Consider the following 15952-nt stretch of genomic DNA (forward strand, 5'->3'; position numbering starts at 1 on the left):
CACACATGTGCAAATAATTTTTTATTGAGGTAGAATCTCACTGTAGCTCATACTGACCTGGAATTCACTCTAGTCCTAGGTTGGCCTTGAACTATAATGATCCTCCTACCCCTGCCTCCAAAGTGCTGGGATTAAAGGCATGCACCACTACACCCAGCATAATTTTTTTAAAGTATGTTTTGCTACAATAATTATATATTTATGTACCTCATATTCTGTTTATTGGGGCACTTAGTAACCCTTGAACTACTTCTAACATAAGATTTGTAACAGGCATTTGAAGCCTTCCCAGCTACTGACTTTGTGACATTGGTTGTCCCATCCAGTCTGAATTTTGAGACATGGTTTCTCTTTCTCTCCATTTAGAGTAGCGCTTGCACTATTCCTAAAGTTTATGTGTTGTAATGTAAACTGTTTGGGCCCCTCATGGAATGAGGGCACATTCCTTTCAGAAGGCAGCAGAATCTAGCCTGCTAGCTAGTGTCCTCATTTTGTTTGGGTCACCCTGTACTTCAAAGAAATAAAGAAAGACATTTTTCTGGTCTAGTTCCCATTTTCAAATTAAAGACAAAAATTTTTATTGATAGGGTATCAAGGCTACCTTTTGCTCACATAGTCCTGGTTTAATAATGATGGATCCATGTGGGAGAAAAGAGTAGATGGAGAGGAGGGGACTAGCCTTCCTAACGTAAGAGTCTCTCACCACCGAGGGTTTGTTCCTTACCGCAGCTGCACTGAGCCAGGTAGAGTGAGCCTAGCGTGCTGAAGAGCACTGCTGATTGGAGTCGCATCTGTTGCTTTCAGTTGCCTGGACCTGGAGCAGTGTTCTCTTAAGGTGTTGGAGCCAGAGGGAAGCCCAAGCCTGTGTCTGCTGAGACTGCTGGGTGAGAAAGGGTGCACAGTCACAGAGCTGAGTGACTTCCTGCAGTCTATGGAGCACACCCAGGTTCTTCAGCTCCTCAACCCCCCAGGTATGTTGTCTTTGGCCAGGTAAATTGTGGTAAATATTTTTGGAAAATGTAAATGTGTCAAGCCTCATTCTCCCCAGACATGTTAAAAGCTAGTAACAGCGTATGAACCTTGATTTGATTATTGTTCAAGACCAATTATCGGAAACATTTGAAAAATGCAATTTGAAAAAAAATCAAATATAACCCATGTATTTGTTAGTAGGGAATTTCCACGTCATGAACTCGTCATTCTTAGAGGAGTGTCCTAGGAAGATTCATGCTGAAGTAGTTAAGGATAAGATGTCTGTAACACATTGAAATAGTATAGCCAATAAGACAAGTGTACATTTTTAAAATTTTGACATGTGGAAGGGGATTGTGCCAAGGTATCTTGCTGCAAAGAAATGCCAGATGTTTGTGCCACTCTGTGCATCTGGATTTACATGGGTACTGGACAATTGAGCCCTGGGCCAGCAGGCTTTGCAGGCAAACACATTTAACTGCTGAGCTATCTCCCCAGCCCAAGTGCACATTTTTATGGATGGATGGATGGATGGATGAGGTAAGGCAAATAAGTCATACTGTACTGGTCTTATTTTACCATTGTGATACTTTGAAGTGTTAGTTAACCATAGTAATTTTTCTCACATATGCCAGTATTGAATGAAGCATCTCATTTCCAGCATCCTCACTAGAGCTGCAGGTAGAGTTATCTTCTGCAGTGGTGTCAACGACCTGTATCAGAACCCAAACTCAAATTGGTTCTGCAGCTGACACATGATCCCTATGGCAGTAGGGACCTACTGTCATGCTCTAGTACTTAAACTGGACATCAGACACTGCCTCTTTCGTACCAGTTCCTTTAGCGGTGCCTGCCCTTCATGCGTTGTCTTCCAGTCCCTAGTATTTATGAGGATCTCAGCCAGCATAAGTAAGTGGCCCTAATGACTCTCATGAGTATGGGATGCATGTTGTCTCAGATGATGTGTGCAGGCAGCCTTGGTGTCAAGGAGGAATCTTTTCAACATCATACAAACCCCCTTCACCCCTGCCCCGCAGCCTCACAAGCCAGGCTATGAGAGGCTCCTTTATTGCTTAAGCATCTCCCAGTTCAAGCAGTTCAAATGGTGAGTAGTCCTTGATTATCATAGTTTTTTTTAAAAAATTGGACCATTATTAAGGCCACCATCTGCATGCCAAATCATGGATTTTTCCTTCTTTCTGTATTAAAGGTAGGATCTGAGGAGTATCTTGTGTCACTTGGACCTCACACCTTCTCTCTTAAGCACAGGCCCATCCTGCGCTCTCCCTTGCATCCTAGCAGCTGTGCAGAGTGCCAGCCAACACCCCCACTTCACCCTCCTTTCCACTCCTCGCCGGGCCAGGCTGATGAGGAGGACTGCACGTGACTCCTTCCCACTGCGCTTCTTCCCTGGATGGGCGCGCTCTTTCTGGGAAGACAGTCCAGTGTCAGTTGTGTCTTACTGCCCACAATAAAAGCCACGCAGTTAGCAAGGGGTGGTCGTGCACACCTTTAATCCCAGCAGTTTGGAGGCAGAGGTAGGAGGATCACTGAGTTCAAGGGCACCCTGAGAATACAGGGTGACTTCCAGGTCAGCCTGGGCTAGAACAACACCCTGCCTCAGAAAAAAAGAAAGAAAAAAGCCATGTAACTGATGGCAGAGCCTGTTTATGATTATGTACCATAGGTGGTACTTTGGGGGATTGTAATATAGTCGCCAGCAGTTTTGGACCCATCAGTTAAGCTGGCATGTCATCTCATTACTAACCAGACAGAGATAGAGGCGTCCTTGTACTGAGTGGTGGACCCATCAGTCAGGCTGGCTGGCCCCACAACTAGAAGACAGATGCATCCCTGCTATTGCCCCCAAGGATGCCCTGCTCCTGTCCAGCTTCACTTGATTGTGTCTCATCATGTGTCATCAGGAGCAGGCGCCCACCATGGCCTCAGGGAGGCACACCATCCCACACCACCATGGCATCAGGAGACACACCATCCCACTCAACTATGACGTCACTTTTGGTTAAAGTAGTTTCTCTTTTCAGATGGCAGTGACCTCTGAAATGACTCAGAAGGCACCATAATGCTGAGAAGAAGTGACAGAGGAGTGCTCAGCACTGAAACATCTCTATCACACCTTCCGAGACTCTGGGTCCATTGCTGAAGAGGTGGCAAAAGACAGTTAATAGCCAAAGGAAGCATAGGACTTCTTACCATGCACTCTTCTAGATGTAAAATGGCCTGGATATCCATGACCACAGTGCCTGGCACTACCTACACAAGATCCTTGTAATAAGAGGAAAAGATGATGACATCAAAATAAGAGAGACTAATTGAGAGGGGGAGGGGATGTGATGGAGAGTGAGGTTGTGAAGGGGAAAGTGAGGAGGGAGGGAATTATGTCTATAATTATGGAAGTTGTCAATGAGAAAAATTTAAAAGGATCATGGAATAGCAAAAGCATAGAGCTACTGAAGCTAAGAATCCTAGATTTGCATCCTAGGTTCTGCTTGTATACAATGAGAAAAATTAGTGTCAGTGAGATTAGGTAATTTGCCCAAGGAGATGTGGGTCACCTGCAAATTACTTCTTTTTTATTGTAACATAGATGTAATTAATATCTACCTTGTATGTATGATTGTTTTGAAGTTCAAAGGTGAAACATGTCTGGTGCATATGAAAGAGACAGTAAGTTGCTGCTACGGTGATTTATTGTTATTGCACACATCCGTTCAACATCTACATGTCAGCTGCCTGCCATGTATGACATGTACTGTTCTGTAAGCTGGTGACTAAAACAAACATGGTCCTTGCTCTCCCCCCAACCCTCAGAGCTTCTATTTCAGGAGTAAGACAGGCCATAAGAAAAAGAATTCAGACCGGGCGTGGTGGCTCATGCCTTTAATCCCAGCACTTGGGAAACAGATGTAGGAGGATTGCTATGAGTTCAAGGCCAGCCTGAGACTACATAGTGAATGGGCTAGAGCAAGACCTTACCTCGAAAAAAACAAAAAAAGAAAAAGAATTCAGAAAATGATTAGTATGTGAAGGATACAAAAGACGGTAAATTACCTTCCAAGGCTCAGGCTCTAATGCGGAAGAGGTGGCAGAAAGTGTAAGAGCCAAAGGAAGGGTAGGACTCCTTACAACGTGCTCCCTCCAGACAAAAAATGGCCTCGATGTCCATGACCTCATAGTGCCTGACACTACCTACACAAGACCATCATAAGAGGAGGGAAGGATCATGGCATCTGAATAGAGGAGAGACTTATTGAGATGGGGAGTGGATGTGATGGAGAATAGAATTTCAAAGGGGAAAATGGGGTGAGGGGAGAGTATTACCATGGGATATTTTTTAAAATCATGGAAAATGTTTAGTAAAATTGAGAAAATAAATAAATTTTTTAAAAAGAGGGAAAATTTACATTTGAAATTGAGGCCAAGGCGTAAGTTAAGGTGCTCCTGCATGGTGATGCACCCCTGCAATCTTATCCCTTAGGAGGCAAAGGCAGGAGAATCTCGAGTTCAAGGCTAGCCTCAGCTACATATCATAAGACCCTGTCTTACTAAAACAAGGGCTAGGGGTATAGCTCAGTGGAAGATTACCTGCCTAGCATATACAAGGTCCTTTGTTCAATATCTCAAGAGACTCAAATGATGAGAAAGAGCCTACTATGGAACCCTGGAGATTGAGGTGGGGTACCCAGGAGAGGACTGGCAGCTGGGAGGTATCTTCTTCTTCTGTGGGAGGAAAGTGGGTCCTGTAGCTGGGTATAGCAGGGGACAGAGGGCAGCTGGGCGTGGGGACATGCCGCCTCGAAGGGTCTCATGAGCCATGGCGGGAAGGTGGGGTTTTATCCCAAGCACAATGGAAAGCAATTAAAGAATTTTAATCACAGGAGTGGTATGAATTCATTTATCTTGTAAAAGGACTTCTAGGTGTGTAGGGGGGATGCTTCAGCAGTGAAAGACTTGTAGAGCTTGCCAACCAGCTCAGGCTCAATTCTAAAGCTGCCCGTGGAGCTAGAACAAAAATGGTGCAACTGTCTCATACTCATTTGCAGCAGCAAGAGGTCCTGGTGCTCGCATATATACCAATAAGCAAAGAAAAAAAAGAAACGCAGGGTAAGCAGAGGAGTCAGTTTTGTGGGAAGAGGAACTAGGTGTGAGGAGAGTACAAGGTAAAGGCACTGTATATGACAAGGGTTTTCATCATGTGTCCTTAAGTAGGCCGCAAAGTGGAAGGGCAAACCGCGATGAACATTGTGTCTTCACACAGCAGAAGACAGAAAAGAAAGCAGACTTGTATCGTGGCCTCAGTCCATTTATGAGGGCAGAGCCCCATGACTGAGCAGCTCTCCTTCCACCATGATTGAGTTAAGGATTGAACTTTCAGCATAGGAATTTTGGAAACACATGCAGCCCATTGCAACCATTTAAACTTTATATTAGTGTTAATTCACAGCACACCTACCTCAGCTGAAGTCCTGACCATGTGAGCATTTGTGATTAGATGTTTGTATGAGCCAGCATTGAGAACTGCATTATGACTTCTGCCTGGTTGACAAAATTTTATAAAACTTACCCTGATTTCAAAGGTTAAACTATGGTGAAAATGTTTCTAAGAATTGGAGAAACATTGCAAATGATTTTTCTTCCCAATCATGCAAAATAGAGTTCAGTACTGAGTTTATTCCTTGTGGGTTTGCAAAGCCTGTGACTCAAGAACTCAATGGATAGGAAAGGAGATGTGAGAGTATGATTGATGTGTGACAAAGATGAATTCTAGTTACAAAACATTTCTTTTGTTGGGCATGGTAGTGCACGCATTTAAGCCCAGAACTAGGGAGGCGGAGGTAGGAGAATTGCCATGAGTTCGAGGCCACCCTGAGACTCCATAGTGAATTCCAGGTCAGCCTGTGCCAGAGTGAGACCCTACCTTGTAAAACTTAGTTTTTGTTGTTGGTGTCTCACATGTATTAACAAGGAAAACCCTCTTCTGTGGCTTTGTCTTTTTTTCTTATTAAAGGATTAAAGATCACTGTAAACCCAGAATCAAAGGCAGTTCTGGCTGGACAGTTTGTGAAGCTGTGTTGCCGAGCAACTGGACATCCTTTTGTACAGTATCAGTGGTTCAAGATGAGCATGGAGGTAACTTAAATGTCTTTTAACTACACTGGTTCTTTTGTTTGTTTGCTTATTTATTTTTGATACAGGGTCTCATTCTGTATCCTAGGATGGCTTAGGACTTAATACACAGCCCAGGCTGGAGTTAACCTAATGGCCATTCTTCTGCCTCAGCCTCCCAAGGGCTGGATTTAGACATGTGAACCAACATGCCTGACTATTCCACTACTACCAAAGAAAGAAAAGGCTTGACAGGTGACACATGACTGCAGCCCCAGCGTCTGGGAGGCTGAGGCAGAGCATCATGAATTCAAGAGCAAGATCCTGCCCCACCCCCAAGAAAGGGAAAATAAAAAGTTATTTGATACTGTCCTGTGATTTTAGGAATTTGGCCAAAAGAGTCTGATGAAAACAGTTGTGACCAGTGCAGTTGCTTAGGGTAGAAATGTAAGTGCGTATGAACCAGTTTTTCTAATGGAGTTCTAATAATTCTAAACAAAAGATTCTTTTCCAACCATTTTTTTTTGTTTTGTTTTTGAGGTAGGGTCTCACTGTAGCCCAGGCTAACCTAAAACTCACTGTGTTCTCAGGCTGGCCTCAAACTCATAGTGGTCCTCCTACCTGTGCCTCCCAAGTACTGAAATTAAAGGTGTGCACCATCACGCCTGGCTCAACCAAAAAAAAAAAAAAAAAAAAAAAAATTCTGCTTTAGCACATTTTTATTTATTTATTTGAGAGAGAGAATGGGTATACCAGGGCCTCCAGCCATTGCAAATGAATTCCATACACATGTGCCACCTTGTGCATCTGGTTTACGTGGGTCCTGGGCCATCAAACCTAGGTCCTTTGCTTTGCAGGTCAAATGCCTTAACCACTAAGCTATCTCTAGAGCCCCCAACAAAATTTTTTAGCTAGATGATTTTCAAACCTATGTAGAAAGCTAGTTCATTGTTATTTTAAAAGTTTTACCTGGGGAGGGAGGGAATTACCATGGAATATTTTTTTATAATCATGGAAAATGTTAATAAAAATTTAAAAATTAAAATAAATAAAATAAAATAAAAAAGTTTTACCTAACCAAGCCAGACGTGGTGGTGCATGCCTTTAATCCCAGCACTCAGGAGGCAGAGGTAGGAGGAACACCATGAGTTCAAGGCCACCCTGAGACTATATAGTGAATTCCAGGTCAGCATGGGCTAGAGTAAAACTACCTCAAAAAACAACAACAGAAATTGCCTAACTATATTATATCAAAAGGTTTGGGCCATTCTAAGTCTGATGCAGGTCACAACGTGGGTGTTCATTCCAGTTGTGGAAGGGCTGTGTCTCTGCAGTACCTACTACTTTAGATTGCAAATTAGAATTCTCTCTTTTAATGTGCTGGGATCAAATCAGGAGCCTTGTACATGGTAGGCAAGCAGTCTAGCACTGAGCACATCCCAGCTCTTGTGTTTTCTAAGACAGGACCTCACTATGTAGCCCAAGCTGTCCTCAAACCCTGCCTCCCAAGTACTGGGGTGGTAGACATATGCCACTATGCGCAGTGCCATTAACTTCTTGTTGCTTGAAAGGTTTTTGAGTGTGGTGAGGATTCTTGCCTCCAGGCTGCTCTGTGTCCCACCAGCATGGGCTTTTCCCTTCCTGTCGCCTCACCCCATCCCCTTGCCCTGCCCTTCTACATGAAGTCTTGAAACCCCACATTCTTTTCCACCTGTCGTAATTCAGCTTTCTTTCAAACTCATTGCTAGTGCCCATATACAATTCTGAAACCAAATAAGAACCATCCTGAGATTATGATACTTCCTTAAGTGGGTCACCTCCTCCCAGAGAAGAAGTTGTGATTTCTCCTCCTCCATGCACATCAGACAGAGCTGCTATGGGAGACAGTGAAAAGATTGCATGGGTTTTTTTTTTGTTTTTTGTTTGTTTGTTTGTTTGTTTAGTAAAAGGCAAAAGATTTATTCAGTCTGAAAAGAAAAACCAGAGTATGCATGGAAATTTTGATGGTCTCTGATTATCATTACCGGGCATGTGAATTCCTATCATTAAGAGCTATGAGAATTGAATATGTGTCTAGGCTTTTAAGAAATGGTAACCATACATTTTTACCATATTTTCCAGTTCATTTTTTAAAAATAAACTCCTTTTACATAAGACATAATGAAAAAAACTTAAGTTTATCATGGTAACATATGTTGTGACTGGAGAAAGGAACATGGGGATGTGGAATACATCTTGGACTTAAAGAGTGGTCATGAGTTTAAAATTCTTAACAAGTTGCGTTTTATGAGACTGACCTTGTTTTTCTCAGTCTAAGGAGGGATATTCATATAAAAGATATATTGTGGGCACCTGTTTTGTGTCAGATGATGTTCTAATGTGATAGTAACACACAGGAGCCTGCCTCTGGGAGAGACAGTCCACAGGTGTGACCTTACTCCTGTGAGGTAAGAGCTGAAAAAGTAAGCCACATGATGAGAGAAGCAAAGAGGACACTAAGCCAGATGGTGACAGCACGTGAGAAGCCAGTAGATCTTTTTTTTTTTCCCAGCAAGGGCAGTAACAACATAGGATTTAGAGGTTTGTTGGTTGGTTGGTTTGTTTCATACACAGACTTGCTGTTTGAACAGGCAGAGACTAGTATAAAGGTCAGGTGTCTACTGCCTACGCTAGCTTAAATAGGTAGTGTGGCTGAAGGAGGGCAGACCTGACTATGATTTGGAACTGACAGTAGCCAGACTGATGTATTCCTTATGGAGCATGAGGAACCAGAAAGAGAAATCAAGGAAGACACGAAAAAGCTTTTTCACAGAGCCATTCTGAGATTGTGATCTTCCCTTAAATGGAGTCAGCTTGCTGAATGAAAAAGGTTAGAGGCTTAACCATTGAAAAGAGAGCGTCTCTGAGAAGATAAGTAAGGTTCTTTATAAAAGACAAGAAGAGGGCTGAAGAGATGGCTTAGTAGTTAAGGCATTTGTCTGCAAATAAGCCAGATGTACAAGGTGGCACATGTATCTGGAGTTCATTTGCTGTGGCTGGAGACCCTGATGTGCCCATTCCTCTCTATCTGCCTCTTTATCTCTCTCAAATAAATAAATAAATTCCTTAAATTTATTTATTTATTTTTGGCTTTTTGAGGTAGGGTCTTACTCTAGCTGAGGTTGACCTAGAACTTACTATGTAGTCTCAGGGTGGCCTCGAACTCTGCCTCCTGAGTGCTGGGATTTAAGGTATGTGCCGCCATGCCCAACTCAAATTTAAAAAAAAAAAAAAGTTTTAAAGACAAGAAGGTTCTAGAAGAACACAGGAGGCTAGGAAAGCTTGTGATACTACTTGTTCTTGTAGGCCCAGGGGTCTTTCATATTCACCATGACCATAAAACTATCTGAAGAGAGGATTTACAATAGATTACTCTGACTTGAGACAGTAGCATGGAGAATACAGACTGGCCGTTACCCAATTTAGCTGTGAACATGGACAAATTACTTTACCTGTAGGTTGAATAACCTATGATAGCCTCATTTCTTAGCAGTTCTTATAGTCAAATAAGAGGCTCAATAGATTTCATTCTGTCTCTGTTGCAATCCAGATGTCTTCAGTTTAATACAGTCTTCATACCAGATCTGTCATTCAGAGTTGGTCCCTGAAAACCAAAGGGAACTAAAGATTTAATAACTATTCAGGCAATAAAGAAGGCACAGGGATTTTTGGCCTCATTAAGTTTGACACCTTCCCTAATTGATGTACTCCCCTTAGCCTAGATGGCCTAGAAGGACCAGAGACTGATTATCTTCCCTTAGACATTCCTGGCTGAAGAAGCCCATTCTGAACAAGGACATAAAAGCTGTAATTTTCTTTTCAATTGCACCTGCTACAGTCTGTTTCTTAGGATCCTCCATGTAAGTCTGAGTCCCAGCCTGGCTCAGTGCCTCAGCCTCCATTTGGCAGAAAGGTTGCTGCCTCTTGCTGTTTCTCTCAATAAACTGTCTGTAGAGATCAAGTCCACTGTTCCCTTGGCTTTTCTCTTACACTTTCCTTACAGTCCCCCCCCCCATCTTGAGCCCAAAGAGCCTTTGTTGAGAAGATGCCGCTTCCATCTTAACCAGGAAGAAAGTAGGCATTTTAAATACGTGCAACCATGTACAAGTTTATGGTTCAGAAGCAGAAAGAGATAGAATTTCTCTCTGCAGTCAGTGACTAAAAAAATTTAAGATTGGACTGCGAAGATTTGAGGAGACATTAGTCATCACCCTGGAAAGTGAATGCAGTGCAGACTAAACCTGAACTTGTACTGTCTTCAGTGAGCTGCTATGCTCCTGTGACATACTGAGGCTTGGAGAGGAAAGCTTGAAGGTTGCTGGACTTGCAAGGGGCTGCATATGATGAGGAAGCCCCCTGGCAGTGTGCTCAAACTAGCAGAGCTGAGAAAGTGCTAGGTGCAGCGAAAGTCGATGCTGCGGCTCTGGCGACAGCTCTTCTCTGGGGAGAGCCATTCCTCCCATCCCTGCTGTGCTTGCCACAAAGTGGAGATTTGAAAGAAGCTGCGCAGGATTGGGTCAAGGAGGGCTTACAGAATGTTGTGGATGAGAACAGGAGATCCCGAGGTAAAAGAATTTCTCGTCCATGCATTCATAGCTGGTCAGAACTGAAATTAGTAACTGGTCTGACTGTTGTGTCCTGCACTGTATTGATTGTCGTGCTCCTTGTTCCTCACAAAAGCGCAGTCACGTGCCTTCCGTCTGCGCGGTTGAACTGTCTGGTTGCACAACAGATGGGCATGTGCCAGTGAGAACTTAAAAATAACATGCTTCCAAAACTATAATGAAGTCACAGATTCTGCTCAGCATGTTTCGTAAGTGTGCTTTTGCGAATCATTCACTCACATCCTCTTACTGATTGTTTCACAGATTCCATATGGAAATTCTTCAGAACTGATTTTTAATGCAGTGCAAGTAAAAGACGCTGGTTTTTATGTCTGTCGAGTTAATAATAATTCCACCTTTGAATTTAGCCAGTGGTCACAGCTAGATGTTTATGATGTGACAGAAGTAACAGAAACTTCCCAGGGTAAGTGACTGAAAATCCCTTAAGATGAGACCTCTGCCTCTTCCCTGATACTGAGCTCGTCAAACCTGCTGGCTTTTATGACCCTGTAGCTTTATAAGTGGCGTCTATAACTCAAGCTTCTCTCCATCATTTCTATATTCTTGAGGATGCCTGCCTGTTACCGTTGCTTACTCCAGAATTTCTAAGTGTTTCTGCCCACAACATTCTTTTATCTGTGGAACATATCTTAGTATTTCAAGGAGTAGAGTTTGGTGAATAGTTTAGGAGGAGGTAAAACCTGCTGGGGATGCTGATGCACATCTTTATTCCCAGCACTTGGGAGGCCAAGGTAGAAGGATCACTGTGAGTTTAAGGCTACCCTGAGACTAATTCCAGGTCAGCCTGTGCTACAGTGAAGCCCTACCTCGAAAAACAAACAACAGCAACAAAAAGTAAAACCTGAGGTATAAACTTAGATAAACTGTTTGCTTTAAATTATAGGAAAGTTTTAATTTGTGTAACCCAGAGATTTTCATTTTCTTTTAATTAAAGGAAGTTGGGATGGCATCTCAGAATCCAAGTTGCAAATCTGTGTTGAACCAAGGTCACAAAAGCTGGTGCCAGGCAGCACATTAGTTTTGCAGTGTGTTGCTGTTGGAAGCCCTATTCCTCACTACCAATGGTTCAAAAATGAATCACCACTCACCCAGGAGACAAAAAGGCTGTACATGGTAGGTAGTTGATTTAGTTATCATGTAAGACATGGTACAATTAAAATGGAAAGAGAATAGTTAAACTCATTATTTAGAGTATTTAAATATTTTCAGTACTTTTAAGGCCCTTATGATATACTATTACTTGGTTCCTAATATTTGTAAAAGTGCTAGGTTTTCAACCCAAGTTTTAGTATAAATGATCAAATACTGTCACACCAAACATAACAATTAGAATCATTATATCATTTTGTTTGCTAATATTTAGCCTAATGAATGGAGATAGAATCTAAGAATATCTAAAGTCTTTAGAAATATTACATACGTATTTTAGAAATATCTTTAAACACAAGATGAGGGCTCATCAGTTAAAGCCATTTGCTAACAAATAAGCCTACTACACACCAGATTCAATTCCCAAGCTCCACATAAGCCAGATGCAGAACGTGGCACAAGCATCTACTGTTCATTCACCGCAGAAAGAGGCCTTGGGGCTCCCCTCTCACACATGCACACTCACGAAATATATAAATTTTTTTAAAACACAAATTGACTTTTTCTCTAAGACCACTGAAGATAAATACGTATGTATGTGTTCTGACACTGATCCAGGTGCCTTATGTGGATTTCGAACATCAGGGAACCTACTGGTGTCGTGTATATAATGATCAAGACAGTCAAGATAGTAAGAAGGTAGAAGTCGTCGTAGGTAAGCAGTATTAAGTAGTGTTGGATATGTAGGACATAATGTAAGCGATATAACCTGAAACATTTAAGTAAGGAGAGTCTGCTATTTACCCTGTACCATTTAATAGTATGTTGAATATCAAGTTATATTATGTACATAGAAATTTTAGAGAATGCAGCCAGGCATGGTGGGGCATGCCTTTAATCCCAACACTGAAGAGGCAGAGGTAGGAGGATCACTGTGAGTTCAAGGCCACCCTGAGTGGATTCCAAGTCATTTGGGGCTACAGCAAGACCCCACCTCGGAAATCCAAAAAGAAAAAGAAATTTTAGAGCAGGCAGATGGCTTGGTGCTGAGGCGCTTGCATGCAAAGCCTAACAGCCTGAATTCCATTCCCCTGTGTCCACATAAAGCCAGATGTGCAGGGTGACACATGCATCTGGAGTTTGTTTACAGTAGCTGGAGACCCTGCTGTGCCCATTCTGTGCGCCTGCCCCCCATCTCTCTCTCTCTCTCTCTCTTTTTCTCCCTGCTTGCAAATATATAAATATTTTAAAAATTTTTTAAAAATTTTAGAGAATGCATACTAAAATCATTAAGTTCACATATAAATAGTAAAAAACTGAATAAAGCAAGTTTTTCAGATTATTTGATGATTTATTTTAAATATTTGTATCAAAATATATTTCTTAAGACTATATATTACAAAAAGCTTGACTTGGGGAAACAGTCTTTAATAAACCTAAGAAAAACTCAGACACATAAAGGAAAGTTTGGTCATTAGCGTTCTCCGCACTGAATTGTGAATTTTGAAGTCATAGTTATGTTGCTAGTAAGAAATGTTGATGCATGTGTTGGGCTGTGATTCTTATCTCTGTTTGCATAATGGCTGCTGTTCCTGACATGACGAGTTACAGCATGTTCAAATTTGTTTTCTCTGACACACAAGGAAGAACAGATGAGGCAGTGGAGTGCACTGAAGGTAGTGTGATCCTTTGGTTCGAGACCAAGCCTCCTGCATGCTCTGGGGACTGGTGGAGTGTTCTAATTCACTGAGTGCAGTGATGGAAAAAATACTAGCTTTAAGAAATTATTTTGATTGAAGAATATCATGTCTTATAAGTTTCTACAGATACTATTAAACTGACACACTAGTGCAATAGTCTTCAGTTGATTTTCTGTTATACATAAGAAGCAAAGCTCCTTCATAACATGTTTGGAATAATGATTAGCAGTTTTTAATGTTAATTTTGAATCTCAGTAAAATTCATAATAATAGTGGTCTTATCGTGACTATTTTCTTAACCATGATATGATTCTCCCAAAATGCAAATGTAGTTTAGTAGTTTAGTAGAGTAGTAAAGTTCCAGGATAGATATATCATTCAGCATACTTTATCAAGCATTAAATATTCAGAAAATAATATTGTGAAGGATCTTTGAAGCTGAAGTTTTAGGTTAGTCTACATGTTACCTTCACTGTGGAAAGAGAACCAGGAATCTATTTGAACATGAACTTCTAATTTGTTTCAATTAACTAGAACATTGTATTTGAATTGTATTGAATAAATTCTAAAGATGAGAGTACTTTCCCTTAGTGTGAGGTCACGCTGATTTGCAAAAAGGATCATGGATAGCAAAGTATTTTTTCAATTGCTGCCTCTTCAGATTACTACATAATCTTGGACTCTGTTGAATAAAGTAAAATAATTATGCTAAATCATGTTTCTTGGGTTTCCTGTCTTGCACATCTCTATAGTAGCATTTAAAAATACTAATAATTACTGATTTTCTCTTAACCTATAGTTGTGAACAGTCATTCTCTCATGAATAAAGAGTTCCAATCCCACAATCTGTTAATCCTACAGAGGGAAATCCTCTAAATAAATTCTGATCAAACCCTTCTTATCTCTTCTTTTTTGCCTAATTATGTGTTTTCTTTGTAAACATCCAGCACTGGCGACTCTGAGAATGAACGTAAGGGAGCAGGGCAGTTGGTGTCAGAGTTAGTGGTGCACCACCATGATTCAGCGTGCACTTCTTTCCAGCAGTAAAAACTATTAATCATTTTCAAATAATTCTTTTTAGAACACAGAGATGAAAATTTAGTTATGAAGTTGCTCCAGAAATTTTAGATGGAACAGTTAGATCTCACTTTTTCTCAAAAGCCTACAAAATTGAGACTTTTTCTAGTTGTTGATCAACATATATTGCAAACAGTATCTCATATCGCATCTTCTCTTCACCTAAAGTTGCAGCATCTTCCATTTCATTTTGGGCATCGTATTAAAAGTTATTAGGACAGGGGGGTTCAGTAGGTGCAGCTCAGGGGGTGTCTAGGCGAGTGGAGCATCACGAGCGGTGACTGTAATGGGGGTGCACACAGGCTGAGTACGAGGAGACCCAGGACAAAATGCAGAGGGTGGCACAAGCAGCAAGGTTCTTAGATGTGTGCCACAGCCTTCACTTCAGAGCAGTGGGAGGAAGTGCTGACTTCTGTCTAGAAATGCATCAAGTCTATATAGCTGAGGGCAGAAAAAATTGCACACATGCTATGTGCTGGCTGAGAGGGACTTGTTGAGACTGATTTTATATATGAAGATGAAAATATATTCCTAGAAAGCAATGGTGGTTTCATTCCTGTAATTTCGGTACATGGGAGGCTGAGGCAGGAGCATTTCAGGTTCAAGGCCGACCTGGGCTAAATATTGACTCTTGTCTCAAATAAATAAACCAAAGAATATAAATACTAGTTACTATATAAGACTTTATGAACACTCTAACATTTGCAATTTATTATTCATGATCATTTTTAATCTTCATAAAATTTACAAAGAAAAATGATAGTAGCTATAATATAAACATTTGCTTGGATTATTTTAACTGTCTTTTAGGTATAATAAGATGATTGGGACATATAGGTTAATTCTGAAGTAGTTCTACCTCTCCAGTGCACACCATACCTTGAGAATCTATTGGTCTAACTTACCAGACAAATCCCAGTTGAGGAACATTGTATAAAATACCTCGACAGTTACTCCTCAGAACTGTCAAGAGTCATCAAAATCAAGGGGTATCTGAGCACTTGTCAAACCAAAAGGGATCTAGAGAGACAGAAAACATGTATCCTAAGTAAGAGTTTGGAACAAAAGAAATGAATGGCTCAGTAGTTGTGGTAAATACAGTGTACTAATGCCAGGTGCTGTAGTTAGTAGAGAAGCCAAGATGGGCATGTATGTCCAGGGCCCTCGGCAGTGTCCACAGCGCAGGACCCTCCCCGAAGCAAACCCCCAGCATCTCGTCGCTGTCCTCAGGTACTCTAAAGAAAAAGGCAGTTTCGAGGTTGTTACTTGTTTCGAGAAGTTTGTAGTTGAGACCACTGATAGACCAGTCTTGGCTGCTTTTGT

At 41.4% G+C, this 15952-nt stretch overlaps 1 protein-coding gene across 3 annotated transcripts in view; it reads left to right on the plus strand.

Annotated features, from left to right (window-relative positions):
- Malt1 (MALT1 paracaspase) overlaps positions 1-15952 on the plus strand; it is a 57706-nt gene that overhangs the window by 5993 nt on the left and 35761 nt on the right. For all 3 annotated transcript variants that reach the window (XM_045135053.1, XM_045135054.1, XM_045135055.1), the window contains exons 2-7: positions 805-971; positions 6002-6123; positions 11007-11166; positions 11698-11876; positions 12471-12567; positions 13496-13528. In XM_045135053.1, coding sequence (XP_044990988.1) covers positions 805-971; positions 6002-6123; positions 11007-11166; positions 11698-11876; positions 12471-12567; positions 13496-13528 — 758 coding nt within the window. The remainder of the gene's footprint in view (positions 1-804; positions 972-6001; positions 6124-11006; positions 11167-11697; positions 11877-12470; positions 12568-13495; positions 13529-15952) is intronic.

This window comes from Jaculus jaculus, chromosome 15 (assembly GCF_020740685.1).
Source record: "Jaculus jaculus isolate mJacJac1 chromosome 15, mJacJac1.mat.Y.cur, whole genome shotgun sequence".
NCBI lineage: Eukaryota > Metazoa > Chordata > Mammalia > Rodentia > Dipodidae > Jaculus > Jaculus jaculus.